General features: G+C 30.1%; 1 protein-coding gene across 1 annotated transcript; it reads left to right on the top strand.

The window, feature by feature from the left end:
- The first annotated feature begins 16575 nt into the window (after positions 1–16575).
- Positions 16576–18598, top strand: LOC109789608 (gibberellin 2-beta-dioxygenase 1). Its single transcript, XM_020348606.3, has 3 exons — positions 16576–17119; positions 17404–17749; positions 18138–18598. The coding sequence occupies exons 1-3, from the start codon at positions 16722–16724 to the stop codon at positions 18384–18386; spliced, it is 993 nt and encodes a 330-aa protein (XP_020204195.1). The 5' UTR covers positions 16576–16721; the 3' UTR covers positions 18387–18598.
- The last annotated feature ends 2086 nt before the right edge of the window (positions 18599–20684 follow it).

Here is a 20684-nt window from a genome sequence, read left to right as displayed (position 1 = left end):
ATTTTTGACTACCTTCATATAATTTTAAATTCTTAATTAAATTTTTTGTGTATCTCTTAATTTTCATAATTTTATAAATTTTATGCATTATCCTAAACAAATTTAATCTCTTTAAATCAAATATTTAGTACCAAAATCAAATTAAACAATTGTTGAAGAATCTGTTTGACCACCTTTAATGAGATATTCCCTCTCAACCACATTTTCACATATAGAGAACTCAAATCTAAGACTTTACTAAAAGAGATCAAGTAATGTTACACACAAACTAATGACTTGTTGATAATTACCAATAATAATACATATATAATTGTAAGTACTATTGTTTCCTTAATTATTTATTTAACATTCCATCTTCCACTCTCAAATTTTACGCTTAATTATGTTTTAAGTTTCTGTAAATATAGTTATGTCTTATTTTAATCCTTGAAAATTCTTTTGTCAATTTTACATCCTTGACATTTTTTTATTGTTCTTTTTCAGTCCTTATCACGGACTCTAGTTAACTTGGTGCTAAAATGAGTAACACAAAATAATTAAGGTAATAAATAATATTTTAATTAAGATAATTATATATATATATATATATATATATATTATGTGTATAATTTAATTAAGTAATGTAATTGTTATTTATATGACTAAGGTAATTACATATATTTTTAAAATTTATAATTTATTCTTTTAATTTTTAATATATTATGAACAATAATTTTGTTGTTTTTAATATTACTTTTCAGTTTACTAACTTATTTTTAGCATTTTATTTTTTAGAAAAATAATAATCTTTTTGGTAGATAAAAAACTCTAATTTACATAAATAAAAATAATTTACTTTTAATATATTATCTTTGTAGTTGGATACAAAATCACTACTTGATTGTGATAGATTAAAAAATTAAATTACATTACAATCAATTAAAATTAATGATTTGAAATGTAAAAATAACATTAAAAATAAGATATTAAAATTACTTTGTAAGCTTCAAAGTAAATTATAATTATAATTTCTTTTATAAAAAAAGTGAAGTTATTAGAAAATAACATATTAAAAATTAATAACAGTATTAAATGAAATAAAAATCATTATTCTTAATATATTAAAAATTTATATTTAATTATGTTATTTATATAAAATAATATATATGTATATATATTACTTAATTAAATTATTGTTGTAAAAATAAATTAGTTATCGTAATTTAAAATATTTTTTGTTCCTTAATTAATATTCTTTATTTTTGTAATGGTTTTAACACTAAACTAACTAGAGCTAGTGATAAGAACTAAAACAAAATATTACAAAATTGTCAAGAAGCTTAAAATGACAAAATATTTTGTAATGACCAGCTTAAAACATAGTTTAAATAAGAGATACTTACTGAACTAAACCCCCTTAATGAACTTTTACTTATTAAACATTAGTCAAATATCAAGTGCTTAATCTTTTATGGTTCCAATTATATCACAATTTTATTAAAAGACCGGTTACTATAGAAGTTAATTTTAATTCGATGAAATGTAGGAATGTAAGATTATTAATTAATGAAACTCGTTTAAGAAAATTTTTAAAATTGTTGCGTTGAAAGGAAAAGTTCTTTAAGTTATAAAAAATAAAAATAAGTAATATATAATAATGGTGAAATTTCCTTAAAATAAACCTGGGACATTGAGTTGGGGATGTTCTATTGAATTATTTGTTATGCAATAGGCAGGATTATCGAGAGAATTTCAGACGGTAATCAAGTTTTTAGCTAGTTATATGCAACTATGCATGGAATTAATATATGCTTTGCTATTCTTTCAATGTTATGTTTAGTGCAAAAATAGGTTATTACGTCACCTAATTTATGTTAGAAAAACGAAAATACGATGTTATAAATACGCGGTAGTATTTTTGTAAATAAAAAGTAATTAATTTACGTCGGATAGGGGGAGATTCGACGTAAATTATACAATCTACGTCGAAGGGGTCTTGTGGCCGACGTAGATTGTATAATTTACGTCGGGTCCCCCTTGTTCGACGTAAATTAGTCACTATATGCCCCAACGTTTTATTCTCATTCCCGCGTGCCCTTTTGTTTACGAAAGTATCTCTAAGTTCTTCTCTAAGTCTCTAAGTTCGTTTATTTGCACAAAGTTGTTTCTCAAAGTCTCTAAGTCTCTGCACACTCCACGTTTGAGGTCAGTTTCATCTACGCATTATTCTCTTTATTTTCTGTTAGATGTTCATCTGGAACGGCCCGTTCTGCAACCAGAACGGGCTGTTCTGATTTTAGAACGGGCCGTTCCATACGCATTAAATTTGTGTTAATTGTGTATCTAGAATGGCCCGTTCCAGATGCATTAAAGAAGGACTTTTTAGGCATTGACCTTTAGTTTACCATCGTATTAGTAGAAATATTTATCGATTTTATCCGAAATTTCTATCAATTTTTTAGGGTTGTAGTTTAGGTTAGAAAAATTATGAATAACTGAGTCAATAGTTAATTTGTATTAATATATAGATAATGAATCGAAGTTGGATGAATGCAAGTCGCATTAGTCAAGAGTACAGAAATGGAGTTGAAGAGTTCTTGCAATTTGCAAGAGAAAATGGGAAACCCATCAAAGGGGCATATTATTGTCCATGTGTTTGTTGTTTGAATCAGATACGTCAGGAAGTTGGGGAAATATGTGATCACCTATTTATATTTGGTATTGTGAAGAGTTATACAGTATGGACATGGCACGAAGAAATATTAGACATTCCAACGGTGTCAACAACTGAAAATTTTGAAGGGATGGATGATAATTTAGAAGAGATGATACGTGATGTTGGTGGAGAAAATTTTGAAAGAGCACATGTGTATGATACCTTAAAGTCTGATTTTGAGCAACCATTGTACCCAGGATGCAGTATGTTTACAAGATTATCAGCAACTTTAAGATTGTTTAGTTTAAAAGCAAGAAATGGCTAGACTGATAAAAGTTTCACAGAATTGTTGGAGTTGTTGAAGAAGATGCTTCCAGGAGATAACACGTTACCTAATCGCAACTATGAGGCAAAAAAGATACTATGTCCAATGAGTTTGGAGTATAAGAAGATACACGCGTGCCCTAATGATTGTGTATTATATACAAATGATTTTGCTACACTGAAAGTGTGTTCGACATGTGGATTTTCGCGGTTCAAAAAGAAAACTGATGGAAGTAGTGGTGAGGAAGAAATAGAGGGTCCCCCTGCTAAAGTCTTATGGTATTTGCCAATAATACCTAGGTTTAAAAGATTGTTTGCCATTAAAGAGGATGCAAAAAACCTCACGTGGCATGAAAATGGTAGAAAATGTGACAATTTTCTTCGACATCCAGCTGATTCTCCGCAATGGAAGAGGATTGATGAAACATTTCCAGAATTTGGTGCAGAGTCAAGAAACTTGAGAATTGGTCTAGCTACAGATGGCATGAATCCTTATGGGAACTTAAGTAGTAAACACAATTCATGGCCATTTACAATTTGCCTCCTTGGCTATGCATGAAGAGAAAATATATTATGTTGTCTATGATGATATCAGGACCCCGACAACCAGGAAATGACATAGATGTGTATCTTAGTCCATTGATTGATGACTTGAAAATGTTGTGGGAGACAGGAGTGAAGGTCTTTGATGCATATCATGAAGAAAAATTTACTTTGCGTGCAATATTATTTTGCACAATAAATGATTTTTCAGCATATGGTAACTTGAGTGGGTATAGTGTGAAGGGTCATTATGCATGTCCTATATGTGAAGAAAACACAAGTTATACCCAATTGAAACATGGGCAAGGCATCGTAAGTTTCTTGTTTGTAGTCATCCATACCGTAGATCAAAGAAAGCATTCAATGGATGTCAGGAGGATGAAATTGTCTCGACACTGCGCAATGGTGAAGAAGTATATCAGCTGGTGAAGAACATTAACATTGTGTTCAGAAAGACGCAAAAGAAGTCAACTGAGAGAAATATCTAGAAGAAACGATCAATATTCTTTAATCTTCCTTATTGGTGCAAGCTAGATGTTAGACACTGCATAGATGTGATGCATGTGGAGAAAAATGTTTGTGATAGTGTAATTGGGACATTGCTAAACATCAAAGGAAAGACTAAAGATGGAGTGAAAACACGACAAGATTTGGTAGACATGGGTATACGTTTTGAGTTACATCCTCAGTCTATTGGAAGACGCACTTACTTGCCTCCAGCTTGTCATACTCTATCAAAAAAAGAAAAAAAAAAGCTTTTGTGAGTGTTTACACAGTGTGAAAGTTCCACAAGGGTACTCCTCAAATGTTAAGAGTCTGGTGTCTATGCAAGATTTGAAGTTAATTGGTTTAAAGTCTCACGATTGTCATGTCTTAATGCAACAACTTTTGCATGTGGCTATTCGTAACATTTTACCATCTTCTATTAGAGTTGCTATTACTCGATTGTGTTTATTCTTCAATGCCATTTACAACAAAGTAATTGACCCTATAAAGTTAGATGAGTTAGAAAATGAAGCAATCACAATCTTGTGTCAATTGGAAATGTATTTTCCACCTTCATTTTTTGATATCATGGTGCATTTGATAGTTCATTTGGTTAGGGAGATTCGATTGTGTGGCCCGGTTTATCTTAGATGGATGTACCCTGTTGAGAGATACATGAAGATCTTAAAAGGATATGTCAAGAATCAATACCGCCCAGAAGCCTCTATTGTGGAGAGATACATTGCAGAAGAAGCCATTGAGTTTTGTTCAGGGTACATGTTGAAATCAGAACCAATAGGAATTCCTAAGACTCGACATGATGGGAAACAATTTGGTAAGGGTACTCGAAGTTTAAAGATTAGAACTGTGAGTCGAACAGAAGTTGACCAAGCACATTTGTACATATTGAACAACACTGATGAAGTAATTCCTTACATATCTGAACACATAGATGAAATCAAGATAGCACACCCCCGAATGAATGAGAAATGGGTATTGAATGAACATAACAAGAGTTTCTTAGCTTGGTTTAAGAAAAAGGCTTACGGTGAGGTTAATGCTTCTGATACACTTTTGAGACTCGCTCGTGGGCCTAACAACGATGTCATTACATTTGGTGGGTATGACATTAACAAATATTGTTTCTATACAAAGATAGAAGATGACAAAAGTAGAGTACAAAACAATGGGGTTACAATTCAGGCTGAGGCTGTGCACTTTGCTAGTTCTAAAGATAAAAATCTCATTACAGCATCCATGAGTTATTTTGGAGTCATACAAGACATATGGGAAATTGATTATGTTACGTTTAGAGTGTCTGTGTTCAAGTGTAAACGGGTTGATGGCAATACGGGTGTGCGGGCAAATGATTTAGGATTTACTTTAGTTGATTTGAACAAGGTCGGTTATAAGGATGAACCTTTTATTATGGCATATCAAGCAAGACAAATTTTTTATGTCAAGAGTCCATGTAATGAGAAATGGTAAGTGGTCCTCGAAGAAAGAACCATGCATGGTGTAATATCCTAAATTTGTGATACAACATTCTCAATTTTATATTATATATATATATATATTCTTAAAATAATATTTCTTTTAAATTTTAGTTACCTTATTTAAAAAAAAAAAAAATTAGTTGTATTATTTTTTTTTAGAAATAGTTATAATTCACATTTTTAGAATAATATTTTAATCATCATATATAAATAAATATATATAAATTTAATGTAAGTAATCATATTTAAATACATATATATATATATATGATATCCAATAATATTATAAATATTTATATTATTTTAATTATATATAAAACTATCTATTATAACGTATATAATAACATCTATATTTTAATAAGTAATTAAATAAATTTGTATAATTAAATTAAAATGTGTGTAGTTAATGTGTGGTGTGTGACGTGTGTGGTGTGTAGTGACGTATGTGTAGAGGTGCGTTGTGTGTAGTGACGTGTGTGGAGTGATATTAAGCATGTGTGTATAATAGGTGCAGGTGCTGCAGTAGATAACGTAGATAACGTAGCAGTAGCAGTAGATAATGTAGAATCAATGAGTCAATAGATAACGTAGCAGTAAAAAATGTAGATAAAATTAATGAGTAAGTAAACGGGATTTCGCAACGCATGACCTCAGCAAGAGGCATTTCATGCTTATAAATAGGTAGTAACCATTTGAACATTCGAAGCACGAGAGAATGAACAGAAAACGGAAGAGAACGTAAAAAGAGAGAAAGAAATAGTACGTGAGAAAGAAAGTTGTGGTACATTGTTTTAGGTTATCTCTAGAACAATTTCATATCTCTACTAAGGTAAGGGAGAGGAGAACCTTATCTCTTTAAAATTTTATATACTATTATGTTTATTTATTTATGTTATTTTCTATGTGTAATTATTTAGTGAGGTGTCCCTAACCTCATTTATTTGCTTAACCTATGATTATTTTTATCCATAATAATTATTAATATGTTCATATTTTATATTGTTTAATTATTTTATAATGATTATCATTGCCATTTACTTGATTGATGCTCTTAATATATTTCATTTACGTATATGTTATTTATTTAAAACTTAAATAATGATAAATACTTCAATTTATTTAGTGTGATTGTTTTCATGATTGACTATAATATAATTTTGTTAAAATATTTTTGACTTGTTTTAAAGATAAATATTATTCTATGGCCATAGAAGATAAAATTTGAATTATTTGTAGCTGGAGGTTTGACCTTGGAGATTTAAATGAGTAAGGAGTTAAGACTAAAAATTCTTTTGTTGGTTGATATTGTAATGCTCATTTATCCTGACTAGTCACTGCAAGTGTAATTCAAATTTTTATACATATTTTCTAATATTAACTATTGTTACGCATACTCTGTGATTATAAATCTTTCTTTGAAAATTGTTCTCACTCCTTATATTTCTTGTTTAAAATTTGTATTAATTTATATATAAAAAAGAAACAAATATATATATATATATATATATATATATATGGATGCGCCCCACATTCCAGGACCTTTTCCCTTAATGATATTTGCAGCCTTTTCTGGAACTACATGGAGTGTAGATACGGTAGCAAACGCAGTCACATTTAATGGAGTGGTGGTGTCGACTTTTACCTTCTCTCCAAACCAAGAAGTTCCTACAGTGATCGACGGTCCAATAATAGTCACTTTCTTTTTACCGCCTACTAACCATGTGAATCCAATTGTAAATTTGTTTCAACCACCCATGCAAATATTATAATAGAGGTAGGAAAAGAAACTATGGTATGTAAATAGACACGTATTGTAAATATTTTTTTAATAAAATGTAATATATATGTAAAGGTAAGTAACTACGCAGGTAGTGTTAAATATTATTAGTTTGTTATTATGTATAATATTATTACTATACATGTGTTTTCTATCTATAAATATTATATATATATATACACGTATATTATTGAGATTAATATTAATACGACTAGGCGTTACACATGGAACTCACGAAGATGAGTCTCTAGATATGCATGAGACACCGTCTTTCTCAAGCAGATCATTTGGTCCTATTGCGGACAATGAAGTGGACGAAATACATGCTATTCAAAGTGATCATGATGAAGGAATATGGGAAAACATTCCAACCTAATAGGTTTCTGTTTGTGTATTATTTATTTTTTTATTAGTTGTTTTGTTGCTATATTGTTATTATCTTTTTTACTTTATTTGTCTATTCAGTTAATTTGTTGTTTTAATAATGAGAGTTTAATTTTTTCAGGATTATGGAGGATTCAGGGTCTGGCAGTGGAAGGAGGGAAGGTAGATCTGTCACCTGATTGTATGGGTTGACAGCTGGACGCATTGCCAAGGAGAGGACACCGGTTGAGGTGGATCCTCGTTCTGGCAAGGCGTCAGGCCCAAATGCTGCCAAGTTTAAGAGCTATTTGGGAGTCCTAGCTCGACGTCATGTTTTTATTATCATTCCATCATGGGATGACGTTCAGGAGGCTGACAAGAACCTCATATGGCAAGATATTCAGGTATATACTTTCACATCCCTTCAATATTATATAACTTAAATACGTTATTTATTATTTGTTATTTTCATAGCAAAATTTTGACATTCCCAACACTGAAGTCATGAGGAGGAAGATGTTATCTGCCCTTGCCACCAGGTGGAGAGACTTCAAGACTTTCTTGAAACGGGAGTATGTATTTGGAGAGCGACAAAATGAGACTCTCTGTCTAAAGTATCAGATCACTGATGAGGAGTGGAGGCAATTTCGTGCCACTCGATTGGACCCTTCTTGGCAGGTTAGTTATTGATAACTCTTACATTGACACAAATACTTAAGGTATATTTTAATTAATCTCATTTTCTTTTTTGTATTATTGTAGGCCAAAAGAATAGTTGCCCAAAAACGACAGAGCAAGAATGATGCACCCTATCTATTGTCAAGAGGGAGATATGAATTAAAAAAAAAAGAAAATGATGAAGGCTAGGGCAGGGGCAGTAGGGTTGAGTCTGCTGACCGTGTGGAGTCACCTCCCCGCCATGAGATATGGATAGCAGCCCGAAGAAAATCAGATGGGCAAATGACTTCTGAGTCTGCAAGGGTCGTTGCTGATAAAATAGTAAGTAAAAATATACAAACTAAGACTCTTCATTTCAACTCATTTAATTCATAAGTGTAGTTTAGGGTATACTTATTGTTAATATGTTGCAGGAAGGAGGGTTTAGTTGAGCAGACCACCCAAGACTCATTTGTTTCCCATGGTCGGGATGATATCCTCACAACGGTCATAGGATGGCCAGAGCACGCAGGCCGTGTACGTGGTATTGTTGGTTCTTGGAGTCACCGAGATTTCTTTGGTGCACGATCATCGAGGAACAGTACTGTTGACTCTTGTAGTCAAGAGGCTATGCAGAGAATGAAGATGCAGTTTGAAGAGAAATTGAAGAACATTCGAGAAGAGTTTGAACAGAAGTTTGAACTTTTGGCTCGTTCTCAGCAACAGACTACAGTTGCTCATGATGGTGTTCGAGTCAGCACTAAAGGGAGTTGTGCTGCTCCAGATCCCTCAGGGAAATAGACTCACACTGATGTACCAAACCAGTGTGAGTTATATGTTGAGGATGACCCCCCACGGTTAGTGGCTATTGGCCGAGTATTTGAGGGTGGTTCAACCATCCATGGTGTCCCTCTACAGCCAGACTGGACACAGGTTGTGGTTGACCAAGTTCAAGATGTTGCTGCTCCAGTGCCTTTGCCCAATACAGAGGTTCAACTAGTGGGGCAGGCAACCGGCACATTCTTAGCTTGGCCAAAACGTTTTGGTGATGCCGCTTTCAACATGGGCAAAGGTAATTCTATTATTGTTTAACTAATTTTGATTATTTCTTTAGGATTTTATCAATCGTGGTAAGGAGGTCATGAGAGAACCTCATGTTGATCATGCTAATATCGCAGAAGCTAAGGATGATCCCATATCTAGGCTTCTAACCATATTACCACGATTAAAGAAGAAACCAATTCAATTGTAGTGGGACATTAGAGTTTTTGGAGTTGATAGCTCTGATGTTCCACTATACATATCCCTGCCCGATGCATTAGAGATTGTTGGGGGAAACTCCATGTTAAATATATCTATCATACAGTTGTGAGCCATGTAAGTCATATTTTCTTTTGTGAGTCTAAATTTACAATAATTACATTTAACTTATAATAATTATTTGTGTTAAGTACATGGACAAATTGAGTGTGGAGCAAGCACAAGCACAAGTATATGGATTTATTGAGCCTCAATCCATCCAAAAATCAGAAAACACTCAGGTCTAGATCCAACAATATATGCAAACATGGATGAGTGAATCAGGAAGAGATATATACATGGCTCCATACATTGACGAGTTAGTTTTTTAATTGGTTTTTTAATCATGGTAATTTTATAACTAATTTGTTTGTCATACAATATAGGTTCCATTAGTAGTTAATGGTAATCATTCCTAAGAAATACACCGTGGTGTGGTTTTGTTCACTACATCGAAAACCAAGCCACGAAATTAAATGCCAATTACAAGGGTAACTAAAATGTTTCATTATGTTTTAAAACTGTAATTATATATATTGGCTAACATCTGTTTTTATTTCAATTAATTAGAATTGTGTCTGGAGCTAATATTTTAAGTGGAAGAGGAAGATTAAAGACATTGCACTTCATATACCCTAAGGTTAGCAAATTAATTAATACAGGCAATAATATTTAAATTTATTGACTTCCAAAATAATAGTTATTTGTTTCTCATTTTAGTGTAATAAGCAACAAGACTCGTTTGAATGTGGCTATTACATCATGTATTGGATGAGAGCCATAGTTTTTGCGGGTATTACTAATTCTTGGGCGCAGGTAATTCATATCAAAACTTATTTAAGTATATTTACCTTTACGATAATTAACATTGCATATTAATGACACTTAAATTAATGTTTCAGGTCTTTCAAGATCCATCTCCATTGCCCGAAGATGAGATCATCAAGATAAGAAAATAATGGGCAACTTTTTTTCTTCAAAGTATATAATAGTTAGATTTCTAAGTTTAGTTAGTTAGATATTATGTTTCTAGTTTGATAGCATTAACAAACATATGTTTTATAGCTTTTTTAGGATAATAGGATTTACATTGTCATAATTTATGCTTTTTAAGATTTATATATTATTTTCTTTTTGTCATTCAATTTTGAAATAAATTTGAATTTGTATTCTGAACTGTCTGCTTTAGGTTTTGTATTTTGGACTATATGCAGGTTTTGGGTATATCAAAAAATAACAAAAATTTAAAAAAAAAAGCCAGAATTTACGTCGGACTAAACCATAGCCGACGTAAATTTACGTCGGACCTAGCACTGGCCGACGTAAATTTACGTCGGACATGGTGTAGTCCGACGTAAATTCTTGCGTCTATTTTTTAACATTTGAAACCCTTTTTTTACGTTGGTCACAGGACATGTCTGACGTAAATTTACATCGTCTGTGACAGACGACGTAAATTTACGTCTCCGGCATTAACGTCAGAGCCTTTTTTGACGTAAAAGCCTTAAAATATCCGACGTTAAAAACTCATTTTATACTAGTGGTTGCAATTTATGTTATGAATTTGACCATTCATTTTATGCTTTTGACGATTAACAAACAACAACATATGTCCTTTATAGTGTTGAATGACATATTGTGACATGTAACTTTGTGGAGTATTGATTGCAACGCAATTAATAATCTCATTTTTCAGAATTTTTTTTATTTAATAAATTTCTCTTGCACTTAGTTAAATTTAGATCGTGGTCTTAAATTGTTACATTGGTTAGGTCTAAAAGACTTGACTTTTTGGATTGGTCTTATTTTCCTGTTGGTTGCGCTAGACTATGTGCTAATAGTAGCTATTACCTATTTTTCAAAAGGGTATATGTTGTCCTATATACCAAACATTTTGATTGAAAAAAAAAAACAATAAAATAAGAAAATGAAAAGAAAACAAAAGGGGGGAAAAGCATTTATAGTATACATTATGGTAACCCCCTCATTTTGTATTGACAAGTGCCCTCAAACTCCTCTAGCATATATTTATGAAGCTGGAATTCTCTCAAAATGTCCAAGCCTATTATCAGCCAATCTTGAACCATGAGTTGAATTCTTATTGTACTCAACATATTTATGGTTTGAGTTGTTTAAGTGACATGGTGTCCTCTTCATCTATATATATATTGTGGCCTAAAGTGAATCCATATTTCTGTTTTGACATCATGATATTGGTAAATGATCATGTTCTTTAAGTAATTGTATATATATATATATATATATATATATATATATATATATATATATATATATATATATATATATATATATATATATATATATATATATATATATATATATATATATTATATTTATAAATAATATATTTGTTGAAATATATTAGGTACTTAAATAAATTTCAGTTATTCAGAGAATTAGTTTATGATTCATAATTAAGGGATTTACTATGGATTTTAAAAAAAATATTCACAAATAACTGTTTATTCAAACTCAGAAAAAAAACTACTATAAAAAAAATACTTTTTTTAAAGTAGATAAAATTTAGTTTTTAAAAAAGGCAGAAAAAATTGTTTACTTTAAACTGTTTAGATAAACACATAAAAAATAGTTATTTTATTAAAAAGGTATATTTAAAAAAAAAATTAAACAAACGCACCCATTATATGAAATAAGAGATAGAGATTTCCTGCATTAGCTTTTTTCCATTTTGAATTACCAACATTTCTTTTAAATAGAATATGGCCATCACAATCCTGCTGAAATAGCAATCCAGTCATCACCTACCAAAGCATTATTTACATAGATTTCCTTCCACGAAAATATACATGACAACTTTATCATATTATTAAGGGGATGTATAGTCACATCAATGAGATTCCTTTCACAATGTGTTCATCATGCTTTCCTCTTATTTTCTTGAATGTTAAATGCCTTTTTACTTTCTTTGCCCTAAATAAATAAATCAGTGGTAATGGCATCTTTAGGTGATGACTTAACAAAAAGAGCAATGGCAAGATTTAATTAGCATGATGATCAAGTAGCATGCATGCATCTATTCATGTTTGAATCAGTTCAGGTGTATGATTTTGCATCATCAACTTGAGTCACAACCATATAATAACATGCGTGGAGACATTACTATTGTAGTAAAAAGGTAGGACATTGGTATAATTTTTTTATGCTATTATTATATATTGTTATATTCCTTTGTACATTCACCCAAGAAACTATATATTCCTCCTTATCGAAATCCACACTTGGGTTTCCCAATACAATGTGCTAGAATATTGTTCAATTTATTCCATATTTTTCTCATTTGGTTCTTTTACACCCATTCTACCTACCTGTCACCCTCTTATGCATGTGTCCCCTAATATATTTTCTAAATCTTTCTGCCTCCTACTCTAGTTTTTCATCGGTTCATAGAAGAGAGAATTATCCACTACAAAGTATCTATAAAGTTAAGGAAATACCTTCTTTTATAGTACTTTGATATTTGAGTGTTTGTTATTTACTCCCACTTAATAGATTTAACCATAGTTATCAATATCTACTTTGTTAGATTTTATATTTTATAGTTTGATGTATATATATTGTATAGGGAAGGATAATTTTTTTAGACATTAAGAATATATTTTTATAGATGCATTTTTTAAAATTAGAGTTTTATTTTGATAATAAATATGATAAAGATTGATATTGAAAATAGATATTTATTATTAAAATGAATTTCAAACTATGACGACATTTGAGTAGAGAAACCTAAAAATAAGATTTTTTTTTTAATTATAAGAATAAACGATAATTTTAAATTTAAAAAATGAAAATAAAATTTGTATCATATTTAAGAGACTTGAAAAAAATAACCAACAAAAAAGTTATTACATGAAACTCGCGAACTCTTTGTTAAAAAAATGAATTTTCTTAAAAAAAAAAAATGAGATGAGTTTGATGATGTAGAGAAAGAATAATAAAATATTGAAGAAGGTTTACTATAAGAAGATAACCAAAATCTTAACATGACAGTGATGAATTTGGAGATAGAGAATAAAAAGAAACAATAATTCTAAGTCGCTAATTTATCTATCACGTCATTCTAAACAAAATAAAACTTATGGGTTCGTAACAATTTTGCAATAAAATAAGAATTATTGTTCTAATAAATAAGCATTATTGCGTTGAATTTAGAGATCTAAGAAAGGGAAAATGGAAAAGGATTGAGGCGTGATTGAATAGGAAAAGAAGAGAGTAGCATGCACCAAGTTTCTTCTTTAATATATAATTATATTATTAGTACGATTAATATTTATTGAGAGATTTAATTGACTATTTTCAGTAAAAAAAATTAATCATGTTTTTATTATTCATAAAACTTAGATTTAAAATCTTATTTAAATGATCAACTTTAGAATATATTTAGATATAAGTTAAAAATATTTTAAAATTTTTGATTAAAAAATAAAAAATATTTTCTAATAAAAAATTCTTCTTAATATTATTCATATTAACCACTTGTTGATGGAATCGGTACGAAGAGGAAGTAATTATATGAAAGATCCTTCTTTGTTGGGGGTCCTGCCTGGGATGAGTGACCCATTGGGGGACCATATTTCAATTTATTAATAATAATAATAATAATAATAATAATAATAATAATTATTATTATTATTATTATTATTATTATTATTATTATTTTCTGATGCATTCCAATTCAGCCTTGACTTGTTTTTCCAAGATCTACAAGACATTCTATATTCTCCGTCTGTCTTTCTTCCGTATTTTCCCATAGCTAGGGACCATTTTTATTAATTAATTATATACATTTTTTTCAAATGTTACCTTTTCTGTAATGGTTTAGTTTCCATGTAAAACAATTTACGCGATTAATTAATTGAAAATTATTATTTTTCTGGTTTTTTCTATTAAGCATTTTCTAATATTGCTAAAAAAATTAGATTTATATATATATATATATATATATATATATATATATTGAAGAGTAATTTTAATTTATCATTATATAATATACTACTTGGTGGGTATGAATGTTTACTTTGTATGTTCCTAGATTATTTAGTTTTTTTAAGCAAAGATCATACTTGAACGTAATTGGCATTAATTACAATAAGTGGATTCCTTTTTTCTTTTTCATTTGTTTCGTGTAGGAATAGATATTATTGAGAATTGTATAAATTCTGGAAAATAGGGAAATTTTGGTCATAATTGAAAAAGACAGTCAGCAACGTAGATTGGGTTAAATCCATGGGTGGGGGCACTCACCAGCCATGAATTAAGAAGGTTGAGGTTGAGATTGAGAGGGACACACATTAAAATTTTAGAATAATAATTCCTTTTTTCATATACTAAAATGTTAAAGGTAGGTGTCAATTTTTGGCTGAAAAAGATCCATGAAAAATAGTCATTACTTTCGCATCAAGTTATACCTTTTAAGTTTTTAATAATCATCTACTATATTTTAATCAATTCTAATGGAAGTTGCTTGTTTCATGAAGCAATTCAAGTTCCAGTTTTTTATTATTGGAGGACTCTGACGTGATAACATAAGTTGTTTGATGAAGAGAGAGAGTTGCTTCCTCAAGCAACCGTTCCTTACCAGATTTTAAGCTAATTTTATTGAACATATTTAAAAACGTTTCAAAAATAATAAAGATAAAAATTAATTTTATTTAATATTTAAGTATTTATTATTCACAATTATGTTACAAAATATTTAATTTATTTAACTTTTTTATTGGAACTCTGTTCATTTAATAATGTTTAGAAGTTTCACACTGAGGAACATCAATTTAATGGCCAGTGAATAATTCATACGAGTAAATTTAACATCACAACATAACCTAAAACCTTAAAATAATATTATATATATATTTATCTTTCTTACTTATATACTACTCAATATATCAATGTAAGATTTTACTTCATATTTAGACTTTAACATCACTGAAGATATAATATTACAAGAAATTAAGAAAAAGAGAGAAATTGATAATGATTTGAATATAATATATGTAGTTGAGGATGATTGAATTAAAAGTGATTAATTAATGAAAGAGGTAAGTGGATGATTGGTATTGAAATATAAAAGGGAAAAAAAAAAAAAAAAAAAGAGGGAATGGAAGGTTATAGAAATAATAAAGTTATAATGGCAGAAGAATCTGAAACCTGGAAGGGCTCCATAAAATTTCAATACTAGAAGCCATAATGAGCAGAGTGGAAAGTGACGAGACTGACATTTCGCGATGATCGTAGAAGAAGGTCTTGCACGGACACCACACCTATTATCCCAACTCAAACTCATTACTCCTCCTATTGCCAATTTTCATATTTACTAAATGTTTTCAAATAAATAATATTTTTCTCATCATTCTATTAAAGAAATTAGTCTAAAATATGTGTTAAATTAACTTTTTAATATAATATTCATCACTCTTTTTTATTAATACTTCTTATATAAAATATTATGTAAGACACTTTCAACTAAATTATACCTTTTAAAAAAACCAACTAATTTAGTTTAAAATATTAAATTTGTTAATAATTTAAGTTTTTTTTCAAAATTAATTGTCTTTTTTTTTATTTAATTATTTCATATCTAATTAATTAATGTTTGAAAAAGAGATATTAGAGAGGAATTTGTATCATAAATTTCAAACATTTATTATCTTTTATCTAAAATTTTCTAATTAAATTAAGAAATTTTAAAGAATATATAATTAATACAATTGACAAAAAATGATAGATTTACTGTTATTTTTAATATTTGTATATAAAAACTATAAATTGTGATCATAGAAGGAATATATGTCAGCTTCATACGTGGAAACGATGAAACTTAAAACCTAAAGCCTAATTATTTACCAATATCACACCGTGTTTCTCATTTTAAAATTAGACATTGAATGATTTTCCAGTCTCTTTCTTTTTGAATGGCCCACCAATTTTTTTGGGTATAAATAGCGAAGAAGGCAACCGTTTTTCTCACAACTCACAAGCAAGCATCCTTTGCTCAAAGCCTTATCAAGTTTCCAAGTTTCCTCTTTGACTCCCCAAAACCTCTCTCACCTTCTTCTCCCTTTGATTCTTCACTCACCCCAAAACAGAACAAGCACCAAGAAAAATGGTGTTGTTGTCCAAAGCAACATCAACAACAGAACAATACTCCTACATCAATAATTGCATGTCAACCACATTCTCCTCCTCATCAATTCCCATAGTGGACCTCTCCAAACCTGATGCCAAGACCCTCATAGTTAAGGCTTGTGAGGAGTTTGGATTCTTCAAAGTCATCAACCATGGTGTCCCCATGGATGCTATATCCCAATTGGAAACTGAAGCCTTCAAGTTCTTCTCTATGCCACTCATTGAGAAGGAAAAAGCAGGGCCTCCTAATCCATTTGGCTATGGCAGCAAAAGAATTGGACCCAATGGTGATGTTGGTTGGATTGAGTACCTTCTTCTCAACACCAATCAAGAACACAACTTCTCTGTTTTTGGCAAAAACCCTGAGAAATTCAGGTACCATATTATAAATAAATAAAAATTATATGCATGTATTTGCATGTTTGACTAGCTTCTCCAAAGCAGTTTTAAGTGGGAAAAAAAAAAAATCTTTCCTGTAAGTTACTTTATAAAAATTCTTATATTGATTTTTCCAAAATCATTTTTTTTAGTCATGCATAAGTAAATTTTTAATTTATGGAGAAATTTATTTAGGAAAGGTTATCTAAATCCAAGCTAAAATATCTAAACATAGTGATTGTAAAAATGATTTTTTTTTTCTTGGTGTTGCTGTTTTTCAGGTGTATTGTGAAAAATTACATGTCTTTTGTGAGGAAAATGGCATGTGAGATTCTAGAGTTGATGGCAGAAGGGTTGAAGATTCAGCCAAAGAATGTGTTTAGCAAGCTTTTGATGGACAAACAGAGTGACTCTGTTTTCAGGGTGAATCACTACCCTGCATGCCCTGAACTTGCTATGAAAGGTAAGAACTTGATCGGGTTTGGAGAACACACAGACCCTCAAATCATTTCTCTGCTTAGGTCCAACAACACTTCAGGCCTTCAGATTACTCTCAGAGATGGAAGCTGGATTCCAATCCCACCCGATCACAGTTCCTTCTTCATCAATGTTGGTGACTCTCTTCAGGTACAACACAAACCATGCTATTGGTGCACACCAAACGAAATAATTCCCATTTTCCTTGTGACTTTCCTGTTTCTATGGATAAGCAAAAAGAAAAATAAAAATATACAAACTCCTCCTTTTGAGTACCTTTTTGAAAATGTGTGCTCAAATTTTGGTTGACTTGATTACATTTCCACTTGGTGGTCTTTCAAAAAAAAATTCAAAAAGGAAACCCAAAAGGAGGAGCAAAAAGTTGTGCTTTCACTCATGTTATGTCAGTAGTACAACATGGAATAATATTATATTAAAAAAAGGGGTTTGTCATATGATTTTAATATGTCGTTGGTGACTAGTATTCTAAAGTGTTCATTGTGTGTGTATTTTTGAATTGGTCGGTGCATCAAAATAGGTTATGACCAATGGAAGATTCCGCAGTGTGAGGCACAGAGTTTTAGCAAATGGAATCAAGTCGAGGCTCTCAATGATTTACTTTGGAGGTCCACCTCTTAGTGAGAAAATAGCACCATTGCCTTCTCTCATGAAAGGAAAAGAAAGCTTGTACAAAGAGTTTACTTGGTTTGAGTACAAGAATTCAACTTATGGTTCAAGATTGGCTGATAATAGGCTTGGACATTTTGAGAGAATTGCAGCTTCATAAATATATATATGCTAGAGGAGTTTGAGGGCACTTGTCAATACAAAATGGGGGTTACAATATATACTATAAATGCTTCTTTTTTTTTTTTTCATTTTGCTACTTTAAGGTTTTGTTTTTTTTTGTCAATCAGAATGCTTGTTAGATAGGACAGCATATATATACCCCTTTTGCTTCGACACTAGTGAATGACATATGTTGTTGTTAGCAATGGAGATCTGTTATTGGTCAAAAGCATAACACAAATTGCAGCATAGCATTGCAAGAATAATAAAGCTTATATTCCATGCATAATTGCATACAACTAAAAACTTGATTACTGTTTTGTAATTCTCTCAATAATCCTTCCTATTGCATAATTAATTCAATAGAACATCTCCAACTCAATGGCTCTTGTTTTTACCCTTTAAATATTCCAAGGGAACTTCATCATTGTATATTACTTATTTTTACTTTCTATAACTTAAAAAAATAAAAAGAAAAAAAGAAAACTTCTCCCTTTGACCCAACAATTTTAAAGAAAATTATTAAACGAGATTCACTCATAATATTACATTCTAATATTTCACCGAATTTACTTTTATTAACATTCTTTTATTATTATTGTGATATAATTGGATTCATTAAAGATTCAGCCTATAATACTTGACTAATGTTTAATAAGTAAAAAATCGTTGAGAGTTTAATTGAATAAGTTTTGTAGTTATTTAATATCAAAATGGAATCTAGTAAATATAAAAAATAATAAGAGAAGTATTAACAACATATTTTCTAATAAAATTTTTTTCATATATTCATTTTTATTGATTAAAATTCATTAAAAATTAAAAAAATTAAAGAAAAGAGTTAATAAATAAGATGTGAGACCTACCAAATTCTATATTTTTTAATAAAATTTTATGAGAGTGTGTTGTTCGTATTTCTTAAAACAATTATAAAAAGTTGTGATTAAAGATTTCTATTATACATCCACTCATAAAAATAAAAAAAAATCAAATGGAGGTGATCTTATAACAATAATAATAATGTAAAAAGTGACAAATTGTGTATGCTACATGAACACGTGTATCCGTACCACATATCTCATGACAATGAACTTGGTTTTTGGCATGGTGATTGGTGAGAGAGGTAACTTTTTTTATTGATAGAGAAAAAGGGTACCATGATCTCGGAAATATCTCAAAGAAATCTTTATAAAAAATATTAGAAGAAAAAAGAAAAGGGGTACTGAAACCACTGTTGAGATTACAGCACATGGCAATGATCAGAACATCTTGTGGGCTCATGTGTTAGGGACCATCTTTTGTTTTGCTTTGGTTTGATCTTTTGGGAGTGGAATTACAAAACTGTGGGCATTGGAGCACTAGGCCCAAAACAAACCGCGTAAGAAGAGAGGGACATAACACAAACCGTTCAACATTGATGACATGTTCAATTTCATGGCAACACATTACAAATTTGGTTAGAGAAGAGTTGTGGTGAGTATTGAATTGATGAGACCTCAATCCTAGTTCTCGGAAGAACCAACCTCTCAATCATGAGATTCTTTCTCCCTAATATGGATATATGAGTTGTACTCGAACAATACCCACCTCTTTTTTTCTATATCATTTTTTGGCTTATCAAGATACTCCTTCACTTCACCTACACAACATTATCATTCATTATAACTGTTTCGAGGTATTTTTGGTACATACTAACGTGGTGGATGTTTCACTCCATCAAGAAGCTTTCCACAAATAACGAACTCAAATGTGAAGCAAAATTTCTAAGGGCCTATTTATGTTCTCATCAAGTTTCCTTCAATGACAAAGTTATAAAAGAGAAAATTTATGTTCAATGTAAGTTTAAAATTCGAGAATAGAGTAAAACAAACACACAGTATTACATCCAAGTCAATGAGTATAAAAGATATATAAAAATAAGTATTCTTAATTAAATACATGTAAAGATAAAAGTATTATATGACAATAGCTAAAATTTATCATATATAGGTTCCTAAAAAAAAAGGAAATGTGTTCCTTTCAAAGTAATTCTTCAAGGAAATATTTGAGGAAATGTCTCTAGTTTTAATTTTTTTGTTCTCTCTTTTTACTTATGAATTGAACGAAACACATTATGTTACTTTAATTTTGTCTCATGAAAACATGATTGATCTAAAAAGAAGTATATATGAGAACATACTTCAAATAAGTTTTTTTTATAAATATATCTTATATACTAATTAAAGGAACCTTCTTAAATGTTTTGTCAAGCACATTTTATAAGTTTATTAATTTATCTAGTAATAGATTTATTTTA

This window comes from Cajanus cajan, chromosome 10 (assembly GCF_000230855.2).
Source record: "Cajanus cajan strain Asha chromosome 10, NIPB_CcT2T_4, whole genome shotgun sequence".
NCBI classification, from domain to species: Eukaryota; Viridiplantae; Streptophyta; class Magnoliopsida; order Fabales; family Fabaceae; genus Cajanus; species Cajanus cajan.
This window is presented reverse-complemented; position numbering and strand designations above follow the sequence as displayed.